Source organism: Micrasema longulum, unplaced genomic scaffold (assembly GCF_059751315.1).
Source record: "Micrasema longulum isolate JH-2025_06_02 unplaced genomic scaffold, ASM5975131v1 h1tg002589l, whole genome shotgun sequence".
In the NCBI taxonomy this organism is placed as follows: Eukaryota; Metazoa; Arthropoda; class Insecta; order Trichoptera; family Brachycentridae; genus Micrasema; species Micrasema longulum.
In genome coordinates, this window is record NW_028279725.1 from 59,675 (window position 1) to 80,090 (window position 20,416).

Sequence of the window (20,416 nt, forward strand, 5' to 3'; positions counted from 1 at the left end):
TACATATCGCACCTTTAGGATGAAAACGACTCAACTAAAAAATCAACTTTTTGTGAAATTGAAAAAAAATAATGTAAATTGTCGCACCTTCGTATTCTTTCGTTGATTGTTTCGTCCTTTTCGAAGTAAGCGCCAAATTTTTAGTTAAAAATTATATCGAAAGCTTTCAGCTATGAATCTATAAAAATAAATTTTAATAAAAATAAATTATTATAAGTTTAAACAAGACATTTATTTAATGAGTCATTATCAGATTTTAAAAATAACAAACAAAAGCACAATTAAATAAGATAATGAAATTCAATATTCCGACTCGTAGATTGAGAAACAGTGAAGTACTGTTCATCGATCAGCATAGAACAAACTATGGCCTAAATTCTCCAATGACCCGCCTTTGTCGTATTGTTAACTCAAGACAGGATCTGGACTTTTTTGGTTTAAGTTTACAACGATTTAAACAAGCACTAAATAAATAGTCCAGATCTTGTCTCGATGTCCCTTATGTTTGTCAATGCTTCTTTCTTTTTTCTTTAAATGTTTTAAACTACTCTTTTATTGTAATATTTAAACCTTATAAATTGTATACATGGACTATGTCCGTTAATAAATAAATAAATAAATAATGACATAATTTTTATTAGGTCAGATCACCAAACACATGTTTTTATTTATTCGTAAAATTACACAAACGTAAATAAGTCACTAATATTATCGGTAAGTCGGAACGAAACAATCACAAAGCTAAATTGGTCGTTTTAATATTTTTTTAAATGTGCCATTTGTATCGGAATAAAATCGACTCAACCGGCTTTCGGTCGCTGTATGTTTGTCTGCTTGCGTCCTTCACACAGCAATGTTGACACAACACTAACTGTAATAAAGATACCGATGTAACAGTTTTGTCCTATTCCCACTCGAATGTTGCGTTTTTTTTTATGTAGAAAGATGGATAGTGTTCATTGAAGTCGTTTTATAATCTTAACTCATTTTAGGTTTTTTTTTTAGTTAAGTCGTTTTCATCCTAAAGGTGCAATACGTTCATATTTATTCCACATTCCCAATATTTAAATTAGATCAATCAATTAATGTAGATATTTAAAAATAGCATCATTGCCAAAACAATAAAAGCGAGAAATATGTCTAGGGCGAATTATTATCTAGTGTTGATTGTATATGCTTTTATTTTGCTTAGTGGTTAGTTTTTCTACCTAAAAAAATATTTTAGTGTCTGACTAGTAAAATATTTTATGGCCTTCAATAATCATATCTATGAATCATGTGAATAAAAGTGGTTTTTGAGGCAATTATAATTTCTCTAAAGCTAGTTAAATGTATATCGACAGTGGAAATTGAAAGTTGAACCTACATTAGTTTTTTTTTATTTACATTTTCTGCCATATTAAAAGAGTAAATACTGTAAAAACTTCTTTTTACATTTTTCAAGCGAACAACAAAAAATGTGCAAAACGCTTAAAGTGAGGAAATGAAAAATGTTTGTAAAAAATGGAATTTCATAAATATAAAATTAATGTACTAGACTTTAGTGTAAATATACTGCCAGAAAAATTGTAAGAACTGTCATTTTTGAGGATTGTGAATATTTTTACCTATTTTCATGGATTTCCTTTAAAATATTTTGTATTTTTTCAATCAATATTATGTGTTTTTTTATCGAATAAAAAAAATGTCTTTAAATAATTTGTATTTGTTCAGTGTCGTTTGTTTGCAGCGGACTACTGAATTCGCCATCCGAATACCGGAAAATTGTGCCTAATTTTGTGCTATCAACTAGTAAAAGATTACTGAGAAGAGTACTGTATAACAAACCTCTTTTGACAACATGATATTAAATATCATAACTTTACAGTTCTGACAAATCATTTCATTTATGTTATTTAATGCAGTACACTGAAACCTCTTTTTGCATGGTTTTGAAATAAGGCACTACAAAATCCATATTATAAAAATAAGAAAAAAACATTTATTTAACAATGCATAGTACTATACATAATTAAACTATTTGTTTTTGGAATTCCCTGCATCACTCTTTTTACCTACTAGGTGCAGAGAGATATGTGCAAGGGAAGAGATTTCTTTTACTAATTTGTATTCATATTACATTTTTTTATAAAATTACGATTCAACAAATTGTAAACACTTTTTGAAAAAAATTCTGGAATGATTTTTACACTAGGAAGCCTATCAACCATTGTAATTTTTTTATACTTTTTTTTACACAGTACTGCATGGAATGTATCCCCCATGTAAAAATAAATGAATTGCCCAAAAAACTTCAAATACTGAATTTCCCAAAAACTTCAAATACATATTACGAAACAGTTTTATAAACATACACAGTGTCATGTTTACAGCATTTGAGATATTCCTGATACCCCCCTCAGAAACTTGTTAATTTTTTTCGCATTCAGGCTCGGAAAAGTTAAAATATATCACATTTTAATTACATTTTCATAGTGATTTATTTAATTGCCCATATACATAATCCACACAAATGTACACATTTATGTTGATCTAATTCAAATCTACGGAAGCATTATGCTAACCACTTCGCCATGAGACTAAAAAATAATCACAACTTGTAAGATGATATATTTTCTTTAAGATGTTTGTTGATCTTACTTAAAAATTACTCAACTTGGCCCTTTTTTTCTCCTGCGAAGAATGCCGGAATTGTTATTTGTTTCTCAATACTGTAAATAATTAGTCAAATAACGAATGCCTTTACTCAACTTTTTAGTATTATTCATTTGTAAAATAAATTATTTTGTTATTCGGTATGTATTGATGGAGTATAATTAAGATTTTCCTTATTTTTAATTTGTTGACTAGATGATTATTTTTAATTTTTGTAAATAAATCTCAACTAAAAAAATGTGTTAATAAATTACTTAATAAGAAAAAAGTCCATGTTCCTACATACAAAGGCTTGCCATATTATTAGACTTGTGGAATAATAGTTCCAATCATTTAGAAAAATATCTGTCTTTCTCCCAAATGCTGTAGAATGATGTTTTCGTACTCGAGCAACATCGATGAACACATATCTATTAATAGCAATACTACTTGTGTTTACTTTCCTATGTTTTATGACTATTTATGTCATTTTTTGGCGGTCAGTGATTAATATATTGACGCTGGAAAGGAAAATGTTACCAAAGGACGTATACCAACTTTGCAGAAGAGCCAATTGAAGTTGTTTTGTTTTTTTTAACTGACCAAAAAATCTCATACATGGTGCGTCCGGAAAGTAATGTCAGTGAGTCGATTACAAAGAACTTTTTGTTACAACACATCAAAATTTTTAAATATAGGCTCCTCCCGCTAGTGATATTAAACTGTATCAGATTAATTTTTTTCCACATTGAGTTTTATAATTTGGCAAGCCGCTGCAATACGGTGGTGCCTTGGAACTAACCGTAACAAAATTTTCAAATTAATTTTGGCTCAAACGAAAATGTCATATTTATTCGTTAAGAGGAAAAATTTCCTTTAAATTAAAATTTTTCCTTAAAATAGTTTTTGTTTCAACTTCTGATCCACCACTGTATTGTAATGTTAATTATTTAATTACTTTAGTAATAAGATATAAATCTTGTATTTTCATTTAATATTGTTTGAAATATGAAAGATCTAATTATACAAGTATTTGTATGTATCTCATCAATAATAATTATCATTTTAAAATTAATTTATCACTCTATGTAATATTTACATACATGTTTTGTATACCTAGGCATCATTAATAGTGTTCTACCAATTTTTTTTCCTGTCTAATGTTAATTTCTTTGATTTTCTAAAAAATAGGACCTTATGATGTCCCTCAATATTTCATTTTATTTAGTTAACTGAAAAAACACTTATTATAATTCTTCTTGCACTGGAATTACAACCTCTCGCACCACAGTGCGGAGGCGATAAAATGTGGCCTAAACTGGTATTTAACTGTAGAAATATTGCATCACATTACTTAATATTTCTAATAGTTTTTTAAAATTATTATTTTTATTTCAAAAGGCCATTTTTGATTTCTTAATTGGGAATATTCCTTTAGAAGTCTGACTGAAATAGCATTTATATAAACATGCTGAAAGTATAGAAATATTATAAAATTACTACCCATCATTTTGCATTTTATATTTACTTTAAATTAAGTTTAGTTTTATGTACATAATATAATAAATTGTGAATAGCAATGTGCTCAATGATTTCCTTCAATCCTTTCAATCATTCTTTATTACACGTCGGTTGATTGATATGCTCCTCCCCTGACCTATTTCAAAGTGAATGAGAGAAAGTTTATGTACCTTTTTTTGACATAGTCCCCTAGGACTTAGGTACTGCCCTCATAAGCAAAAAGGCAGTTTGTCAACAAAATCAATTAATTATGAGGTAATGTTCTGTAAGCAATTTTGAACCATTTTATATAAACCAAAAACCAGTAAAAACATAATTACACTACGAAAAACAGTTCAGTACTCCCTTCACAATCCGGCACGTCACTTCTCCGGTGTTTTTATACAGGAAGCTACCGAGCGGATAGCTCTGTAACATTCTGGTCCGATATCTGCCGGATTACCGAGAGACCATTGCACATTTTTTAAGTTTTTTAAGCAATTACACAGTATCTAGAGATTCATAAGCAAAAACACAATGTAATCACATACAGATTTTATACTTAGAAACAATCGACGCACTGTCGTTTTTATTTAAGATCATTTACAGTTTTTTTTTTTCAATTTGCCTTAAATTTATGAATACTTAAAAAGTGACATTTCTCAAAATATGACTCGCTAATAGCTGCCTTTTTGCTTATGAGGGCAGTATATACTTCTTCCAGCGATGCTCCAACATTTCCATAGCTTCCTAGTCGAACATTTGTCTAACCCCGAATATGACCCTGCGGTCGATGCTATTTCATCTGGACCGCTATTCTCAAAGCTGGGTTTGAATTCTTCTTCTCTGGTCTCAATCCTGGGATTGACTGGCAGCAATTACATTCATTCTTCTCCTCCATTCCTCCCTGTCTTGTGCGGCTCTTTTAAAGTCAGCATATGATGAGCAGCGCACGTCCTCTAATAGGTCCTCCAGGTACTCTCGGCGTGGGCGTCCCCTAGAATTTGTCCCCTCAGTCATCCCCTCCATTTTGACATGCAGGAGGCCTTCTTGACGTATTACATGGCCGATCCATCTCGCTCGCCTTTCGGACAAGGTCCTGAGCAGGTGCCTTCCACCTTCGATTCTTTGGAGAACCTCCTCATTTGTAATGTGGTCTCTCCAGGAAATCCCTAGTAGTCTTCTATAGGACCACATCTCAAAAGCCTCTAGTCTCCGACAGCCAATGATTTATTGTTGTTACTATTGCTGTGATAAGTTGAAGAAGAAAACACAGAATGATAATTACTCGGTTTTATTTACTTGCAAGGTAAAACTTAACGACAGAAATGATGACACAGAAAACTTAACTCAAGTATCTAAGTTTAAGCATATTAATAACTCACAAATAATTGAAATGAATCCCACTAATCACAGTAAAACAAAAACACTAATGAGATTTATGTAATTGTGATTTTCCTCCGACAATAGTTTGTAGTTGTGGATCAATTTTACTTGTATCAATTATCAAAAGAGATTTAATATTCTCATCTGTTAATTGAAATCTGTAAACATTCTTTGTGTACTTCATCTTGGAAAACGTTTTCTCACACAAGTAGTACCAAAAACAGAAAACAACCCACGAGCAAATTTATGCAAATTATCAAATTGTTCCAGTGGAAGACTTATAAAATTCCAGCAAAGACGAAATTTGATATTTGTTCTTAATCATATCACTGCACTGTAAATCAATAATTTCCATTTGGACTTCTGGAGCCAGGGTTTCAATGTCAGAATCAAAAGGATTTTTAAAAAGATTAATTTCATTCGCAATGACATCAAAATCTGAGAAACGAGTATCAAAATTTATTTTCAAAGCACTCGAAGTTTCGATTGCAAAATCGACGGGAAATTCAGTCTCTGTAGTGTGGCTGAATATTTCACATGTTTTAAAATGTGTGAAACATTTTTTACGTAATTGCGATTGAAATAGTATTATTTTCTGCCTGAAGGATTTGATATTGGTGTATAAATCAGGAAGAAGCTGATTTTCTCCTTGCAATCTCAAATTCAGTTCGTTCATATGATTTGTCAAATCAACATAGAATGCTAACCTCCACATCCATTCACTATTTTCTAAATCGGCAAAAGGGCGCTGCTTCTCATTTAAAAAAATTTCGATCTCTGCTCGAAGTTCAAAAAAGCGCTTAAGGACTTATCCGCAACTAAGCCAGCGTACGGCAGTATGATATGGTAAGTCATTTTCTCCAATCTCTTGAATAAACTCGCGGAATTGTCAGTAATTCAACCCAGTGGATCTGATGAAGTTAACAACTGATATGACTGGTTTTAGAACTTCAGACATATCCAAACATTTTCCGCACAAGGACTGTTGATGAATGATACAATGTAAGACTAATGGTTTTGAACCACCATCATTTTCTACAGCCTTTGACACAAGGGCAACCACTCCTTTATTTTTACCACACATATTTTTGCCTTCATCAGTTGTAATAGATTTCAAATTTTTCCATCGAAGGTTCTTTTTATTAATGGCATTTTCAACTCCCTTAAAAATATCTGCCCCAGTTGTCGTGCCGTGAATACTATCAATTTTATCTTAATTTTGTCTTATTTTATCTTATCTTATTTTATTTTATTTTATTTTATTATATTTTATCTCTAATTCTTAATATTTGAAATATACTTGTATTTTCGACACTTGACACTTGTGCAATATTTACACACATGTCCACTCTCATTCCAATATAACTCCTACTCACCCACCCTCTCACTCACTTACACTCACACAAACACACTAGTATGTTTTGTACGTGTATTTAATGTATTTCTGTCATTGGTTTTATTCTCTGTATATTTTATTTGTTGTATTTTTGTTACATATGGTTACTGTTGATATCCCCAATAAATAAAAAAATATCAAGAATTTCTTCCATACACTTCATAGCTTTTATCTACTCCGCGAATAAAAATCAACACCTGAGCAGTATCTGAGACATCCGTTGACCCATCCAATGCTAGAGAAAACCACTCATGATGTTCATTTTTGTCAGACAGTTGAGATGATATATTTTCTGCGATGTCTTGCACCCTCCGAGCCACGGTGTTTGCTGACAAACTGACACTTTTAAATAAATTTACCTTTTCGGGGCATATTTCTTCGGCTACTGCAATCAAGCATTCTTTTATCATTTCTCCATCGGTGAATGGTTTGCCACGTTTTCCGATTTCAGGAGCCACACGATAGCTGACGCGAGTTGCAGACTCTTGTTCAGTATTCGCTTTGGTAAACAAAGATTGCTGCGATTTGAGTCTGCGTTTCAAAGCTTCAAATTTTTCCGTTTCATTACAAATTAAACATAGCGCCTTATTACTGACTCAATCACAAAATACTGAAAGTTCCATTTATCTTGGAACGTTCTGCATTCACTGTCGATTTTTCGCTTCTTTTCCATACTAACAAATCACACATAAAAACAATAAGTCAAATCAAAATACTTTTATGCACGATTGTTACTTTATTTCACAATAGACAGTTTCGCTTCCTTCGCCTTTCCTACGCAGACTGACTCGCGGTTGGGCCGCTAGCCTTTTTATATGCAATTACTGCCATCTCGAAGTGATCTGAATACACTAGCCAGAACCAGAACTTTCTCGAACCAACGTGGTAATTCCAAATATTTAATTACGACTAATGCCACCTGTTAGCGGGTAGCTGAAATAGATAGTACATAGTACAATACATAGTACCACTACTCGCCACTAGATGTCGTTAAGTGTCACAATACACAATAATAATTGAAATGCAAAAAAGCGTAAGTTTGCTTAGGTTGCGCACTTTGCGACTATTCTAGTCTAGAAATACAGTTAAGGGCAGAAAAATTAAAACTGGTTTGGCCCTTGGAACAAACTGAAAAAATCATTATGGCCCGAAGGCTTCAAAGTTTGGAGACCCCTGGTTTAGAGAAATGCAGTTTTTTTAAGTTCTCAATTTAAGTATATAAATTATTTTTTTTGGCTTCCCATTTATCTTATCACTTTAAATATTATGTTATGAATAAAAAAATTAAAGATAGTTTTTTCTGATGCTCAATTTTTGTTTAAAACTTTTATTAAATGCAAATAGAAACCTTTAAATTTGCAAAATATCTTTTCATTTATTCCTATAATTATGTTTTCACTCGGATTATAAGCGTATTACGTGTACATTAATATTAATTTGACATTTATAATAAATTACCGTCACTAAATTATCAATATTGTTTTTAATAAATAAAAAAACTGGAACTATTTTCATCTATTGCGTTTATGAGCTGCAAATTATCATGCATTTACAAAATTGTGATCACAAACATGGGAATATTATTGAATACCTGACGTTTCAACAAAATAAAAAATAAGTCTTGTTTAATTTGGGCAGGCTTCTTTACTTACATTATTTATGGAAGCTTAAACTACTCGTAAAATTGAGCCACTTAGTAAACTTCGCATTCCTTTTAAATTACTTCGTCAATGTGTTATCATGTAAAATATAAACCGTACTTTTTCAGAGTGGATTCCATAACTTTGAATAGTAGATCCGAAGATCTTTTTTTTCCAAAACGATGGTTTTGCGTCGGGAGTCTTCCTCAGCTTTCGATATAGATGGTTGTGATTTGGTGGGCTGCGACTGAAACAAAATAGATACCTGAGTAATGAACACATAAATGCATCATATTATAAGAGAGAAAAAAACTAATAAAAAATCATGTCAAATCATACTAAAATCATTTTTTACCTTATTGACATGATTAAACCCTGAATACGAATACTGAATATGAAATACTGAATTAGCTGATTAAGTGCCTCATTACTATATGAAAATTCCGATGATATTGTATGGTGTATAGATGGATCGGTCAAAACCGTAAAAAATAACATCCAGTAAAATTTAAACGGGTTTCTTTAAAAAGCGGTTTTTTAAAACGGTGTAGGCTCGCGTTTTTTTTAGAACAGTGTAGTTTTCCTGTTAGGTTTCAACTGGTTATGACACTGTTTCAGTTTAATTTGCTACTCCATTGTGAAAACACCTTCAGTTTTTGGTGTTCTTTTATAACAGAAACGACTTCAGGCTGTTTAAAATTTCATTTATAATATACGGATGGACAAGGGCATGGGACTGCGCAGGTGTGGGGTGGAGTGGAGACGGACCGGGGAGATTTCATGCGTATGTGTGTGTATGTGTGTTCTTTGGGAGATTATAATACGAGTAGGTAGATATTATGGATAAAGATTTGCAGGGTGGAGTACGGCAAGCGTTGAATTTATTGCGCGAGGAGGAATGTTTTTTACTTTTATTTACTTCTGCACCTGGTCATTTAGTTTTTGTTTTTTTTTTTTTTTAAACAATTTTATTTATTATTGTGAAACTGTTATAGGTGTTTTTGAATGGCAACTGTTTTAAAACAGCAGTTACATTTTTTTTTTACCATCTTTGGTTTGAATCGGTTGAACGCCTTCCATGTTCTCCCGATCTAGCCCCCCAGTGACTACTGGCTATTTCCAAAACTCGTGGAATATTTTTGGACGGCAATGAGGTTGTGCACTGTGTAGGTGAGTGGTTATCAAGGGTCGGACAAATGTTCTTCCGGGAAGCTATAGAAATGTTGGAGCATCACTGCAAGAAGTGCATACGAGTCCGAAGGGACTAATAAGTTGTAAAAACTTTTTCTCATACTTGAAATAGGTCAGAGGTGGAACCTGTCAATCGAACCTTGTTTTATATTTAAGAACATAATTACCTCTTTTAGCATCTTATGGATTTGTCAAATAATGTAACATTTTTTGTTTTATTTACCACATATTTTTTTTTAATCAAGTGTTATCCCAACATTTCAAATTCTTATTTTTGTAAAGAATCTTAAATACATATATGTTTTCGTTACGAATAAATGATTATATTGTATTAAATTGACTTTATTATTTATAGCAAAATTTTTACATAAAAGCAGGTGTGCACTCATAAAATATGCAGTGCCAGAACACTTTTTTATTTATAATTTTTTGCTTGCTGTATTAAAATGTTGAGCTTCGGGCTGCCATCCTGGGTGTGTAACTTTTTTTATGTTTTAAAAGTAATATATTCAATAATAAAAATAATATTTTAAAATTCAAGGAATGATTAGTTCTTTACATTTGATTGGACTCTTTACTCTTGTGTTCTTAATTATTTAAAAAAAAATATTATTGTATAGTATTAGTATTTATGTATACCATGATATAAACTTTTTAACTTTTGTTTTGAAACACTTTTTTTATTTATTTTGTGTTAACTTTTGTATACTTTTTCCAATATTTTTGTTCTTTTTTAATACCATGTTATTTTTTGTTGTATTTTTTTTTCCACTGGTTTAATTATAATTATGTAAAAGGTTCTGTCTGAAAAGATTTTGTCTACGTTTAACCGTCTTTTTTGAGATGTCTTTCAATGATCAAATCCAGCATTTGTCTGAAAAATATTGTTTTGAAAAATTAAAACAAGCCATATCAATATGAGTGTACCTTAAAAAACTAAATAAAAGTTCATTATTTATTATAATACACCACATTAAAAAAGTATAATGGTAATCACAATATGACACATGCGCAGACAACTAATTTTTTTTTTAAATAATTTTATTTAAGAAACCATATTGTGAATTTATATTCTTGGTAATACGAAAAAATAGAACCTTTTTACTTTTGCATCATAATTATTCTAAATGTCCGCAGAACTTGTGAGATTAACATGAAGAGACATACTCATACATTTTAGCCTGTAACAGGTGTTCTAGTAATGACCACCAAGATCAACTAGACCATTTAGCTTGATGTAAAATAATAAAAAATGCATAATAGATGTTAGTTTGCTGAAACCAAAACGAAGGCGAAATAGAATTTGGCATTGTAGTTATATAATTGTATAGGACACGAAAGAACTCCCGAAACGAAGGCATGAAATTTATTTAAATATTTATTTGTTTGGGATTTTTACAGCTATTCACATAAAAAAATAAGTACAAATATATTAACAATACTAGAGCAAATTTAAAAAATCCACTGTTAATCTTATAATAGATAATATATAAGAAAAGAGTTTATAAAATTGTATGTGTGCGACATTTGTATTCATGTATGTGTATATGAATGTGTGTGAATGAATGTGTGAGGATGTGTTTGTGTCAGTGCGTAAATAAAAAAAGGAAAATAAGACGTATAGGAGAGAACTAGGTAAGAGGTTTGACTATAAAGAAAATAATTTCAAAAAATATTAGTTTGTACCTACTTTTGAAACCTTCACTAGTTATTCACTTCATATTTTTCGTAAGTAATTTTATGTTTTGATTGTATTTTTTAAAAATTATAGTAAGTGTCAAAACCTTATTCTGAATAAAGCATTTTAATTTAAAATTTAAATGCTAACTACTCTGAAGTAAAAAACGGAGTTCATATTAATGCTGATAGATGATTGGATCCAACCCATTAAAAGAGCAATGTGGTCTACAAAGTTAATCCGAAGTAACTCTTCAAGTGTTCGTATTTTGTCATATATGCGAGAGATGAAATGGGCGCCCTAGATTTGAGTCAGTGTGTCTAATATCTTTTTTCCCCTTTTTTTGCCTTTTGCTTGTTGCAATCATCGTTTGGTAAACCAAATCCAACGTAGTTCGATCATCTGTTACATTAAACACTTCCAAGAACTGTAAATTATTGCCTTTCAAAAAACCATACAAATCAATATTTCACATCCACCCTCCCAGGAGTTGAACCCAGAAGTTCAAGAATGGTAGAATAACGTCTACCACTACACAGCGAGACGGACTTATCTCCACTCGATTTCCTTATTCAGGACTTTGACCTGAGAGCAGCCATCGAGTCAAAAACTCTCATCCAGAGTTCTAGTTCTATTTTACTCACAGATCTATGTTTTTTATCCTCCTGGACACGGAGATGAGTTACTATATTTTTAAAATCTCTATCAATAATATAGATAGAGGAAGATGCTTACCAGAATTTCCCAAAGGGTACTTAAAATAATCCTTAATTAATCTCTGTCATTATTTCACAATCCAACTTTATAGGAAATCTACTAACAAAAGTACCTATCAATCACCACCAGGAAATACAAGATCATAATGTTTATTCATAAAAATACTCCTATTATCTACTGATTATTTTACCCTAATTACATTCAGGTAATATTTATTATCTATGATATACTCGTATCTAAAATATACCTAAATGGCTTTATTACAAATATGATATTTGCAATTAAATTTCCTTATCTCTGTACTCTTTCCAACTGATTTGCTGACCAATGTATACCCAACTGCATTTTATGAATACAATATTACCCACATCATGACCCATGTATAACCATTCCACGTCAACCCATACAATGCAAGAAAGTACTTCATTTCATATCAGTGATATTTAACCTTTTTTGTACATAAGTAGATGTTAATTTGTAACTTTCCCACAGACTTATCTGAAGGGCGGAGAGGGCGCCACAGTTGATATAAATATAATGTTGCCCATATTAATGAATTTTTATTATATATACGGCCTAAGCCAATAACCAACAGTTATATGAAGAAACATATGTACGAGAAACAGAACATAAAACAATGTGGCAAAGACAAACAAGGGCAATAAAATAATGGTATACAATATATTCATAAACACAATCAACCTATAAGACTTCGAGCTAAACCATGCCAAGCCATCTTCATCTCACACTGTTTTAGTGGCGAAGAGATCTTATCTGATAAATATTATCTGAAAACCATCCGAAGTTTTTAGTATATTACATGCTTACTGCTATCGGTCATAATGTAAACTGTTTATTTTCTTATAAGCTAGACTGGCAGTGCACAATGGAGCTTTAATCCCAACACTTATGTATGGAACGGAAACATGGAACCGGTAGAGGAAGGGAGAAAGCAGAGTGAACGCAGACGAAATGCGATCTCTTAGGCGAATGCCTTCTTAAATAAATTTATAAAGGGAAAATAATTAATTAACAAATTAATTCACCCTAATTTTACCTTGTGAAATTTGACGGTACGACACATGTAAAATGAGCCTAAGACACACAGAGGAACGCTTCAGGACCATCTCGAGAAAATGTTGAGGCCTACCGGATTATAATGCTTACCTAATATCCTTAATCTTCTAGGGCAATGGTACTCAACCTTTTTTTTCTTCGGGCCACATACATATATGTGTAAAGCTACGCGGGCCGCAACACTATACTGGTATGACAAAAAATATCATGAAACCCACCACCCCGGTTTTTTTGGAAAACCATTTGAGATTTATAAAAATATAACCAAAAAAGAATAATATTAGTACATATCACTTATCAGCATACGGTTCGTTAAAAATTACAATAGTGAAAACATAAAACTCAAAAGTAACGTGTATCCAAGCGTTTATTTTGACATTGGGATAAATTTTCAACAATTTTAGACAAATCGGGTTTATTGTTGCTGCATGCTACCCTCAATACGTCATCAAGGTGAGAATCAGTAAGTCGATTCCTGTATACGTTTTTTGCATATTTCATTTTGGAATATGATGACTCACAAAGATATGTTGATGCAAATAATGTGAGGAGCAGGCAGGCACAATTTTTTACAGTCTTGTATTTTTCAGGAACTAATTCCCAAAAATGGATGTACTCCTTCTCCTCTCTTTTTTCTTCGAAAATAGCTTTCAGATTAGTATCGTTCTTAAATTCGATAAATTCATCAAAAAACACTGCATAATCATATCCCAATGCAGCTAAATGTGTTAAAGTTGCTGTTTCTAGGTGCCAGGGATTTTCTATAAGTAACAAACAATTCTTGATACTCCGTAAGTCCTGAAATCTGCTCTTAAATTCCTTAGCTAAGGCAGCTAAATAATTAAAAAATATCTTATAGTTTTCTTCAGAAACATGTATACCATCTTGTTAAGCTTTTATAACAGTTGGAAAGTTACGCAATACTCGGTTCTCTATTTCTTTGTGGTAGATGTTCAATTTCTCTTCAAAAGCAAACACTTTAGTCGCCATCTGCGAAATGATTTTATTTTCGCCCTGTAGGCCACGATTGAGTTCATTAAGTTTTTCTGTGATATCACACAGAAAAGCTAAAAGACACCACCATCCGTCATTATTAAGTTCGCTGTAAATTTTGTTATTTTAAAACAAAATAATTTTATGCCTCAAAGAATAAAACCGTTCCAGAACTTTACCTCGGCTTAGCCATCTCACCGAGGTATGTATAAAAATGTCACTATAGTTACTGTTCAATTCTTCCAAAAGACTTTTAAACTTCCTGTGGTTCAGAACTTGGTCTCCAATATAATTAACTATACTTATTGCAGTCTTCATCGCGGCGTCTATTTCGGCAATGGAGATACGTGCTGATAAGTTTTCTTGGTGTATGATACAATGACAAAGATAAGAGATTTGTTAAATTATATTTCTCTTTCAATAAAGCAACAAATCCTTTTTCGGGTCCGAACATTGAAGGGCATCCATCCGTGCATACACAAACTAATTTTTTAATATCAATATCATTGTTTTCCAGAAATGTACTGATAGTATTGAGATAGTCCGTGCCTCTGGTTTGATTTTTTATAGGAAGAAATTTCAAAAAATCTTCATGAACTGAATTGTGTCCTGTACAATATCTAACAAAAACGGAACATTAGGATGTTGCTGAAATATCGGTGCTAGAATCAAAAGCCAAACTAAAATATTTGCATTTTTTCTGATCTTCTATGATGCGATTAAATATGTGTTTTGCAATATCTTCAATGCGTCTAGCAATGGTAGAATCAGAAAGCTGCATACTTTTGATCTGAGATATTATTTGATTTTTATTGCTAAATTTATCAAATAATACGTTGAAAGCACTGAGGAAACATTCTTTCACAACCTCTGCGTCGGTAAATGGTTTCATATATTTACCAAGTATGTAACAAATTTCATACGACGCTCTTGTCACTGCTGCTTCATGTGATACCGCCATTGATATAATATTTTGTTGATGTTGTTAGGACTTCTTGAAGAATGTTAACTTTTCACGTCTTATTAAAGAGCCACGAGGATAGGTATCACTAAATGTTTTGTGCTTCGTGGTATAATGACGAAGAATGTTATATTTTTTCAATATAACACTCTCACGACATATCAAACATGTGGTCGAACCATGTTTATTTGACAACGAAATATTCTTCTTCCCATTTGTCTTGAAACACTCTTTTTTCGTCGGACATTTTTCGATTGCATTTCGAAGACACTCCCGCCATTATGGGTTATTAAATTATAACAAAACAATATTTTATAAGACAGCAAAAAAAGCTATCGTATCCGTGTTCCGCGTAATGTTTACTTGAAATAAAGCCGCAACACTGTGACTGTGACGCATTCAACTTTGGAGCTGTCAAAAATTTATGTGTTGCCACAAGCAAAATTATTTGCGCGCGTTTGTTTTTTGGGAATAAATCCAGCGTGTGCAGTAGCAACAGTCTTATACCAGATCTGATGTTTACACGACAACGACCATTCTCTTCGGGTTTCCATGTCTGTTCGTCAAAGTTAAAATTAATCTCAAGATATACGAAATATAGAATGCTAGATTTTGTAAATCGTGTTCCTGATAATAAATGTGTTGAGGGCCGCACAAAAAAGCTTGGCGGGCCGCATGCGGCCCGCGGGCCGCAGGTTGAGTATAGCTGTTCTAGGGTATCAAAATAAGCCAAATTTAAAAAATATATTTTTACCTAATGTAATATCAGCGCTATAAAGTTTCGTATTTTTTTATTACTCCGCGTGTGCCGTCACAGGTTCTCTTACGTGAGTTCTACTAATTGATGAATTAGCTTCTAAGAAGAAATGGAAGAACTAGTGACGTGGTTCAAAGTAATTCGTTTTTTTTCATACATTTTCTAGAAACTTCGCCGCACAATTTAATCCCCATTTTGATCATGAATTTTTACCGCGCGTAGGAAAACATTTTTCTATCCAATTTTCCGTAGCACTGAACTTCCTGAACATTGACCTAATGCTCAATATACGAATAGCAATATAAAATCACATCAAGGGTGCCGTACAATAAATATCCCAACACGCCTTGCTACAGAGCTCACGAATGGTCGAAATTCTAGTGAAAGTAAAGTAAACTGGTGATTTTATTTAATATTGGAATTATTGGAATCGAGATTAATCATAAAACCAAGAATTATTTTCAACCGTTCGTCGGGTTGCGCGCCTCTGGCTCTCAGCAGTGTAGGTTGTAGGTAGTCACCCATACTAATTCGATAAAATGGTAAAGGACGCCTTCCACAGTCACCGGTTAATTACAATTTTTCAGTGTTCCTCACTCGGTCCCGGTACAGATTGATAGTACATAGTACGGACCGGCCCTCCATTATTCCGCTCGATCATTCCACTCGACTCCAAGCACCGCCACCGACCGTCAGAACCGGCAGCCGGCTCTATTCTCTAGAATCTCTAGTACATTTCTAACAGTCCTAAAGAGTGGGTCATCACGTGTATTTTGGAATGCAGTGAACATCGCGTGATCGTTTTCTTCGAACATTTATTTGACGTTCGTAGGTGTAATTGAAATGGCGGGATTTATGAATTTTTGCGTGGTGTTGCTGTGTGTTTCGTGTTTTTTTGGTAAGTTTTACGCATTTTTCAGTAGTTTCATCTTAATTTCGTGTTGCTATATTGCCATTTAGCGGAACTTGACAACAATACAACACAACACAACCTACAGCGAATTATCGTGTAAAAATAATACAGAACATAAAAGTCTGTGGATTATCATATCAAGTTTCTTTAGTATAGAGTAATATGACTTTGTAATCCTTTTGCTGAGTTGTCAAGTCTGTTAGATGTAAATATGTTGCTACTAAGCTTGGTATAATCTGCAATAGCCTCTGACCCCTTGATAACTTTCATTTGCCTCAACTTTGTATTCATTTGTCCACGTCTATGTTGATTGTATATTTATTATATTTACGTAAATAGTTTGTTTTTGTTTTGCTAACCCAGAGTCTGCCCTTGCAAAGTATACAGAATAACAAATATAATAATTTATACCCATTAGCAGAGATAATAAATTAATATCCAACAATGCCCGCTCATCATTCAGATACTGGTACGAAAAACGCCGATGGAAGTAGAAAAAAATAATAACGCATCGACACATCGCGACGTGATAAAAATAGCATTCAATAAACATATTAATGCAAATGCGATTTAATTCATTTGCCGCAACATATCGGTTCCTTAAAACTTAAAACAGGCATTGCACAAATAAGTATTTTGATATACCACCCTAATTCACCGTTTTAGCATGTCTGCCGATTTCATACCACAGCAAAAATCCACCCGGCCTGATAAAACAACATAGGGTGGATTGACTATCGGATGATAATTAACTTTCTAAATTGCGTTATTTATTAATTGGCAGGCAAACGCACGAACCGGTACACCGCCGACTAATCTGCACTTGATTTCCTTTAGCAAAATTTTCACCCGCGAGTAGAAACTAAAAAATAAAACAAAAAATAATAAATATGTATCCACCCACCCTAATTTTGCCGGCCGGGCGAATTGACACGTTGCATGCGAAATGGGCTATTTTCATCCTGATATCGTACTTTGTTAATTTATGTAAATAAATAAAATAGTCATAAGACGATCGAATATATAAATATTTTACTACAACATTATTTTTATTATATGTAGCAATATATTATACCTAAAAGAGTAAATTAACTGATGTATCTTTTTTTCATGTATTTAATATAACTTTTATATGTATGTATATAAAAATATTATAACGGTCGGTCAATAAAGTGAAATTAAAAGGTACCAAGGTATTTATTTTTAAAAATAAGTACATAAAAATCTTCTTACAAAAATGCATCTTCTTTTTTTACAGTATTTCAAAAAAAATAAATTAAGTATTACCGAAGGCATAATTTTAAGTAGAAATAAAGGAAAATGTCACAAAAATGTATGTGATTTAAAATTCTTGTATTTCTTTTCAAAATCAAAAAAACTAAATTTGGCTTCTGTCACTTTCATGTTCAATTTATTATCTTCAAACTGTTTTAGCAAATTTTAGTTCAATACCGTCAAACATGATAATTTTGCCCAGCCATGCCAATTTTTCCCACTGCCGAAATCCTTAAAAAAATCAAGTTTTAAAGTAAGAAAAGTTACTGGTATCATAAAAATTACATTTGGTAAGTATATTTTGATAGTTCCAAGGCAAAACTAAATATTTAGTTTACCGCCAGCTTCAATTGATCACATGAAATTTGAAGTTAAACTTGAGTTAAACTTTGTGTATATTTTCAAATATTGTCAAAACATTTGTTGTTGCGGAGTTTGTGTTGAAAGCAGGCAAGTAAGTTTTATATATTTCATTGCATACATAATAAAGACGCTATAGAACGAATTTCTGTATATCTATTTGAACAAACACAATAGATATTTAAGTGGGCAAAATTGTCTTAGATTTCTTAGCTAATGTTTTGACAATTTTGCCCACGTCTAGGGTTGTCGATACACACTACATTGAAAAAATATTATCCAAGAAAATAGACAAAAACAAAGTAGAAAATATAAAAGAAAATGAAGTAAATGGTAAAAACATGATTTTAAACGAGGTAACAGGATGTTTTGTTCAAACTAGCCCATTAAAATCTGATGGGGGTTTCAACTCAAATACACGCTGAAAATGACCTACACCTTATAGAGGAGAACATTGAAAAAAATGTCATAGCGACACGGAAACAACAGACTTTGATGCCTACTCAGTTGATGAATCAACAGATTTTGAGACATTTATCAAAATTCATTACGAAGAATATGAACAACGTGCCTCCGAATCTTCAGCCGAGGTCAACGAAAAAACAGTGTCTGATCCGCTTGAAATTAATAACGGTGAAGAAGTCGATTTTGTTTTAGTAAAGTTTAACACTGTTGATACGCAAAATGACAAATATTATGTCGGTTAAGTTATCAGCGCATCAACTACCACAATTTTAATATTGTTATGTCATTTGTAAGACGCAAATTGAGGATATTGCTGATGTATTTAATTGGAACAAAGTGAAATCTTTACCTGAACCTGTAATCTTGCGTCAAGGTTTTCATAAATTCAATGTTAATCTTAAAAACTGCAAGATTGAGTCATTTTCTGTGAGTAAATTTTAAAAAAATATACAAAAACCAAATTTAATTTTTACCATTCAAAAATAATTTAAACCATTTAAAAAAATGTAACAATATCCAACCGCATTTTAGAAAGTTTTATTTATTAAATTTGCCAGCTTTTTGTGAAATTATGAAGACTTATTTTTTTATTTTAAATGTTTTTTTTGTATAATTATTTTTAACCGTCTAATAAAGAAAATAAAACATACAAAATATTATGAATTCTGTACAAAAAATACAATTTCAAAGTATAGGTAATCTAGCAAATAATTGCACTGCTGTACAAAAAAAATAAAGATTTTTTTTTTCTACATACACATTTAAAGAAAAATCGTTTTGGGGGCAAGCTCCCTTAATTACAAAAATTGCATCAGAACTGAAATGGCTTGTAAAAAAAAAATTGGCTTATGCATAGTCAAACACGAACAAATTAAAAGGATTAGAGATAAACTCCTTTGGTTTTGTTAAAAATCCAATTATGTGCCAACCCTGGCCCACAAATCCACATTGTATAGAAAAGTTGAGAAAATAGTTGTCAATTTTGCCCACCGGTTTTTTTCATTGATTTTATAATGGTGGTGCCTCAATGATGCTATTATTTAAACATAAACAGTTTTTTTCGCCCAAAAAATAGTAATAAACCGTATGATAAGGATGATAAAACCAAAAATAACAGTTAATTACCAAGTGGGCAAAATTGTCAACAAGTGGAGATAATTTTGCCCAGCATGTTTTGTCTTCTAAAATTGCACAAATAAAAGAAAAGCAAACGTTTTGTACTTGTAAAAATGCTCAGAATAATTAGTATCACTATTCAACAAAATGGATAGGAGTAGTCCTCTACAAAAAAATTATTATATTGTAAAAGTTTGTTAAAACTGGGCAAAATTGTCACGTTTGACGGTAATTAGTCTTTATTGAGATCCCAGATACCTAAGTTTAGTCTAAATTTGAAATGGCGTAATCTGCCGGTCTACAAGTAATTATATTTTAGTTACATAAAACTTTTAAGTATATTTTTTAACAGAAATA

The 20,416-nt window shown here is 31.9% G+C and overlaps 1 protein-coding gene across 1 annotated transcript in view; it reads left to right on the forward strand.

Annotated features, from left to right (window-relative positions):
* Positions 1–16,515: 16,515 nt before the first annotated feature.
* Positions 16,516–20,416, forward strand: part of Mtp (microsomal triacylglycerol transfer protein) — a 29,865-nt gene continuing 25,964 nt past the window's right edge. The window contains exon 1 of the mRNA XM_088240770.1: positions 16,516–16,828. Within this exon, the coding sequence (XP_088096896.1) occupies positions 16,774–16,828 (55 nt within the window). The 5' untranslated portion in view covers positions 16,516–16,773. The remainder of the gene's footprint in view (positions 16,829–20,416) is intronic.